Below are 7,101 nucleotides of genomic sequence, written 5' to 3' on the forward strand. Positions count from 1 at the left end.
TAATTGCCTTTTGATATTCTAAAAATATTTATAAATGATTTTATAAATCCTTATAAATAACTTTAAATATTCTTATAAATCTAAAGAACACGTGCAAGTTTTGAAAAGAGATGATGATATTTGGCAGATTCTGAGGCACATGCGGACAGCAAGTAAGGCTCCACCGCTTCAGAAATTTTACGTACCCTTATAAATTATTTAATAATCCTTTATAAGGGTGTATAAACTTTATAAATTATGTTTATAAATTATTATTAAAAAACCATTATAAATTGTTTTATAAGGTTTTCTAAATGGTTATATACTCTTTTAGTTGATTTATTAATCTATAAAACTCTTAAAATACACCTTACAAATTGAATATAAGCTTTCATAAAGTTTTTATAAATCCCAACTAATAGTATACATACCCCTTATATATTATTTATAAATTTTCATAACTTTTTCATAAAAATTTATAAATGGTTTATATATTTTATAACTTGTTTAATATGCCTTTATTAATGGTTTATATACTCTTACATATAATTTTACATACCCTTATAAAGCTTTATAAAGAGATGATGATACGTGGCAGATTCTGAGGCACATGCGGACAGCAAGTAAGGCTCCACCGCTTCAGAAAATTTACATAGCCTTATAAATTGTTTAATAATATTTTATAATGGTGTATAAACTTTGTAAATTATTTTTATAAATTATTAATAAATAATTATACAAACCATTATAAATTGTTTTATAAGGCTTTCTAAATGGTTATAGATTCTTTCAGTTGATTTATAAACCAAAATACCCCTTATAAATTTAATATAAGGTTTCATAAAGTTTTTATAAACCCCTATTAATAGTATACATACCCCTTATATATTATTTATAAATTTCATAACGTTTTTATAAACATTTATAAATGGTTTATAGATTTTATAACTTGTTTTATATGCCTTTATTAAGTGTTTATATACTCTTAAAAATAATTTTACATACCTTTATAAAGTTTTGTAAAGAGATGATGGTACATTGATGTGTTGGGGTCACAAAATTTTTATATTTATGAGGAAATCAAAACACTGAGTTAATCACAAGATGTAGCAAAGAATAAACAACGTTTTATAAGTTTCTACAAATCTCTAATTTATAAATTTATAAACCCTTATAAAACTACATTTATAATCTTTTATAAAACACATCAACCTGTCTTTCGGAATTTTAGAACTCAGATTTTCTCCCATAATTACCGCTTTTGTGATTGTTGCTATTACCAGAGATAATCTTTCTAGTGTTGGCATGCTTCTTGCTTTCTTTTGAAACATATCATACAATGTTCTCACCGTAAACTTATCACCATTGCCCAACATCCAAAGGTATGGTTCTTCCTTATTTTGAATTACGGCTCTGTTATTGTTTGATCTTCCTCACAACGTAAGCCTGCTATCAGATAAAATTCCATTCGTACAAACCTCATAGGCTGGTCCGAGAAAGTAAACCAGAGATCCTCTCCTTTCGTCAATACTCTTCGCTGCATGAGAAAATAGAACAACTCTTCTGAAAATAGAACCCTACTCCTTCTAACCAGCTTCACAATGCTTCCAATGAGAGAGTTCTCTATCAAATAAAATTCTTATTTTCCTAATATATCTGATACCTTCTCGACATAAACCATCTTTGAGTGATGGATTATCACTTTGGGATTATCTGGTGGTTCTCCAGCTTCATAAACCCTCAAAGACAATTTCAAAGTTCAGCAAAACCCGTTGCTATCTAACTACTATATAAGACAACACAGTTCACGCATTTTAAAATTACTCAAAACCCACATTCATAAAGGATTATAATTTTTCAAAACTTAATGTTCACTATCTATACTCTTACTCTTAAATCTAACTGTAATACAAGAAAACACTTCTCGAGTTCACGCATCTTAAATCTACTTGAAACCCACATTTATAAAGGTTTATAATTTTTCAAAAACTCATTGTTCACCATCGATACTCTTTCTCTTAGATTTAACTAGGGAATTGAAAATACTCAACCAATCTTCTTTGATTTTTTTATAACAGAAATAACAAAATCAAAAATGACTTGAAACAAACAAAAAGGTATCCAAATTTAAAAACATACGTGAAGAAGAGAATCGTGAAGAGGAGACGGCATTATTGAGATGAGATTTGAGTAGTGTGATTGCTCTTGTCATCTGAGAGAAATTGTATCTTGAATTCGTCGTCATCAGATGCTCTTACCAGAGAGGCATCGTGACTCGTGGGAGAGAAGACCTTTTCTCGTTGTCGTCGTGAGAGTGGCCGTCGTGCGAATCCGTCGTGAGAGTCGCCGTCGTCGTGAGAATCGCCGTCGTGAAAGTCATCGTTCGCCGTCTCGATTTTGTCTTGGAAAAGAAAAATTTATCTCTTTCTAATCCCTTGAGATCTAGGGATATCTAGGTCATTTACTTATTAACTGAAGTGATATTTATGAAAATGTTCATAGAGTGGTGGTATAGTTGAATAATGGTATCATGAAAAGTGTATAAGTAAAATTTCCCCGATATTGTTTTATCATAAATGTAAGATATTTATGAAAATAGTCATTCATTGATGATAAATTTGAAAAGTGGTATCAAACTTGCGATAGAATTGAAATTTTCGCATGTTTTAATTCCAACGATGGTTTCTGATTTGAACTTAATTATATATGAATTGTGCCAATCTCGAAAGTAAATGCTTTCGACTTTCACCATTAGCGACCTTGGCATAAAAGATGGTACATGCCATTCTTTTACTATGTGTTGTCTCATTTCAGTTTTCTTTTCAGAAAATTTACATTCTTCGGGACAATTTTCTTTAGTATATTCAGAGAATAACTGTTACAAAAAGTCGATTATTTCATGCAAAAAGGTTTTCGTTTTGTCTTTATAAGAAAGCTTTAAAGCCAAAACATGAAGGGGAATTTTCAAAAATACCACTTTCAAGGTACCATTATTCATCTTTACCACTACTAAAGACACATTTTCAAAAATACCTTATTTATTGAAATGGTAAAAACACTTATATCTTTGCTTTTATATGTTTTTCAAAATTTTAATCCCAAATTCTAAATCCTAAACCTCTAATTCTAAACCCTAAACCCAAAATCTTCAACTCTAAACCCTAAACCCTAAACTATATACCCTGAATTCAATATCCTAAACCCTAAACCCTAAAGTCTAAACTATAAACCCTAAATCCTCAACTCTAAACCCTAAATCCTCAACTCTAAACCCTAAACTATATACCTTAAACTCTAAAACATCAAATCTAAACCCTAAATCCTAAACCTTCAAATCTAAACCCTTCATTAAAAGTAGTGGTAAAAGTGGTTAGTGTAAACATGAAAAGTGGTACTATGAAAATGGTATTTTTGGCAATTTCTCAAACATGAAAGCAAAAAAGCTATAAACTTTTGATCAAACAAAAAAAAGAGAAATTGCCAAAAATACCATTTTCATAGTACCACTTTTCATATTTACACTAACCACTTTTACCACTACTTTTAATGAAGGGTTTAGATTTGAAGGTTTATGATTTAGGGTTAAGATTTGATGTTTTAGGGTTTAAGGTATATAGTTTAGGGTTTAGAGTTGAGGATTTAGGGTTTAGAGTTGAGGATTTAGGGTTTATAGTTTAGATTTTAGGGTTTAGGGTTTTGGATATTGAATTTAGGGTATATAGTTTAGGGTTTAGGGTTTAGAGTTGAAGAGTCTGGGTTTAGGGTTTAGAATTGGAGGTTTATGATTTAGAATTTGGGATTAGAATTTTGAAAAGCATATAAAAACAAAGATATAAGAGTTTTTACCATTTTAATAAATAAGGTATTTTTGAAAATGTGTCTTTAGTGGTGGTAAAGATGAATAATGGTATCTTTGAAAGTGGTATTTTTGAAAATTCCCCCAAAAAAAACTATAAACTTGATGTGGGGACTAGCATATAGATAAAACTTTTAGAAAAGCTAGAAAACATAAAAATTGACATTGATCAATTCAACTAATCAAACCATAACCTATAAAAACTAAAGTTCAATACAGAGTAATTTAAGATCTTTGAAATATACTCCCTCCGTTTCTTAAAGAGTGTCGTTGTGACATTTTCACACAGATTAAGAAAGTTGTTAAAATATATATAAGTTGTAATTAATTATATCTTTTGGAACAATAATATTTTAGATAAATAAAATTATTTATAAAATCAATGAAGTTTGCAATTAATTTTCAGCTGAAAGTTAGTATAATTTACATTGGAATTGTAAAGTGACACTCTTTGTGTAACAAGAAAATAAGCTCAGGGTGACACTTATTATAAAACAAAGAGAGTATCTTTTTATTTTATCTATATGATAAAAGTTCGCATCTTTTAAATTTTACTTTTCTCGATTAGACAACCAAAAATAAAACTCTTTTTTCCTGCAACAAAAGACTCGAAAGATTATGCTTTCTCGAAAACCATTTCCCAACTTCTTGTGTGTTTCTTCAATATCTGAACCTTTATAAACATATAACTGGATATGGTCAAATCAACTAATCAAACCATAATCTAACCGCAAACGCAAAACTGTTGCTTAATACAGAGGCTAAAAACAGAAACAAAAGCTAAAAGCCATAAAAAAAGAAAGAAATTTTTTCATAGAGGAGATGAAATACATGCATCCATACAGTTTTCATCAGAAGAACTCAAACTCTAAATAAGGACCCGATGAAGAATCTGATTGTTGTGAATGCTTTTCTTGTTGTTGTTGTTGTTGAACTGATGACGACTTGAGGGTTTCATTTAGTATGGAAAGATCAATAGGTTTCGGTATCTCTGGTGGGTTTGTGCTTCTGATAAGAGCCCAATTCACATTGTTAAAGAAAGGATGCTGCTTAATCTCCGTAGCACCTTTCTTGAAACCTAACCTCTTCTTAGGATCTTTAGCAAGCAAACCTCTAATCAAATCCTTAGCTGCAAAACTTATAGACCCTTCCGGAAACTTTAGCGGTTGCCCAACAACGTTGAACAGCGTTTCGCGGTTGCCGTTACCTTTAAACGGCGTTTTCCCGGTTAACAACTCGTAGAGGAATATACCAAAAGTCCACCAATCAACAGAACTTCCGTGACCATCTCCTCTAATGATCTCAGGCGCTAAATACTCGTGAGTCCCCACGAATGACATGGACCGAGCATCCGTTGGCTCGGCTATTAGCATCGGGAGCGAATCCGAACCGCCTTTATCGGTTTTGGCCTTTCTTGGTTTACCGTTGAGGAAACGTGGCTTGAAGCACGATGGTTGGATACATGCTATAGGCAATTTGCAAGACGGATCTACTACTATGCAAGAAGGTTGGACACAGTAGGAAGCAATGTCACAAGAAGGCTGTGAAGTGGATTGAATCAGCGTAGGACTCGCGAAACTCTGCAAGGAGAGATCGAAATCCGAAAGCATAATGTGACCGTCTTCTCTCACCATTACGTTCTCTGGCTTCAAATCTCTGTACACTACACCCATCATGTGAAGATACTCCAGCGCAAGAAGTACTTCAGAAGCATAAAACCTATTAGAAACAGACAAAACAGAGGATCCATTAGAAATGTAAAAAAGGTTTCAAATTCTTAAAAGAGCTAAATAGAAACAATCAATCAAATTTGAACAAAAAGAAAAAAAAAGAAACAATCAAATCAATTTGATTTCACTATTAGCCAAGAAAAAGACAAAAATACAATGGATTCAGATTCTTACAGCTACACACTAAAAGAAACAAACCAATTTGACTTTACTTTCAGACAAAACCCAAAATCATGACCGCTGACTAGATAAAATAGTAGATCCATGTTTTCAGACAAAACCCAAAATCATGACCGCTGACTAGATAAAACAGTAGATCCATGTTTTCAGACAGAACCCAAAAAAAAAAAACATAAAACTTTAAAGCTTAAAAAGCATAGTAACCTGGCGGCTTGCTCGGAGAAATGTTTTCCGGGCTGTTTTTGCCGGAGAATATGAAGATCTCCGCCGCTACAGAACTCCATGAGAAGACAAGAAAACTTGTCAGTCTCGAAATGGGAGTAAAGGGTCGGCAAGAAAGGATGATCCAGCAAACCGAGAATCTCTCTCTCGGTCTGAGCCCTAACCAGCTTCTTCCTCCCCATCAACATCCCTCTATCCATCACTTTCATGGCGAAGAAACATCCCATCTCTCTCAGCTCAGCTAAGTACACGCTCCCGATATCTCCGCACCCCAGCTTCTTCAGCAGCCTGAAATGCCCTAAACCCAGATCCTCGTTCTTGCTGCATTTCACCCTCTGAATCGCGTCCCATCGAGGATCGTTCCCTTTGTGAGGCTTCGACGGAGAGAAGACCCTTTTGATGAAAGCAGCTTCATTTGTATCGAAAGATTGAGACTTTTCGAGATTGGCTTCGCTGGTCACACTGTTACTGCTGCTACAGAAACTTAAGCTGACGCTGTTGTTGAGCCTAACGTCTTGAGAGCCATTACTGCTGGGTTTGAAGCTCTCGGATCCAGAAAATGGACTACTCGAGTCAGCATTGGAGGAACAATCGTGTGAAGGCTCGAGATTTGGAGTTTGTGTGCTCATGACTAGAGAAGAAGATCGATAAAATGAGAAAGTGGAGAAGAAGAGAGATGTTTACTTGTAAAGAATCTATTGTGTTGTTGATGGTCAAGGTCATGTGATGTGACTCGAGGTGGTCAAAGAGAGAGAGAGAGAGAGAGAGAGAGAGAGAGAGAGAGAGAGAGAGAGAGAGAGAGACGACATTGAGATTGTTGATAAAAATGTATTTAATTTATTTATGAAGGGGGTTTTCAAAATTTGAAACAGTGGTTTGGTAAACTGTGTATTGAAACTTGAGAGTAATAATAGAGTGATGGTTTTGTTATTGTTAATACTGTTTCTAATGTGGTTAAATATTGCTGTTAACCCCAATGAAACCATTAGTGGATAATACTCTCGTATCATGTGTCACGGTGAAGATTAAATAAAACAAAATAAACAATTGCCTAGCTATAGTTATGTGCTTGTTTGTTTGTTATGTGTACTGATTAAAGTCTCTTTTGAATTGTGGGTCATGTATACCTTCTCA

The 7,101-nt window shown here is 33.3% G+C and overlaps 1 protein-coding gene across 1 annotated transcript; it reads right to left on the reverse strand.

Moving 5' to 3' along the window:
* Positions 1-4,491: 4,491 nt before the first annotated feature.
* LOC108854024 (serine/threonine-protein kinase D6PKL2) lies at positions 4,492-6,677 on the reverse strand. Its single transcript, XM_018627513.2, has 2 exons — positions 5,950-6,677; positions 4,492-5,554 (listed from the first exon to the last, which is right to left on the reverse strand). Exons 1-2 carry the CDS (start codon positions 6,594-6,596, stop codon positions 4,687-4,689), a joined length of 1,515 nt encoding a protein of 504 aa, XP_018483015.2. The 5' UTR covers positions 6,597-6,677; the 3' UTR covers positions 4,492-4,686.
* Between the last annotated feature and the right edge of the window lie 424 nt (positions 6,678-7,101).

This window comes from Raphanus sativus, chromosome 4 (genome assembly GCF_000801105.2).
Source record: "Raphanus sativus cultivar WK10039 chromosome 4, ASM80110v3, whole genome shotgun sequence".
NCBI classification, from domain to species: domain Eukaryota; kingdom Viridiplantae; phylum Streptophyta; class Magnoliopsida; order Brassicales; family Brassicaceae; genus Raphanus; species Raphanus sativus.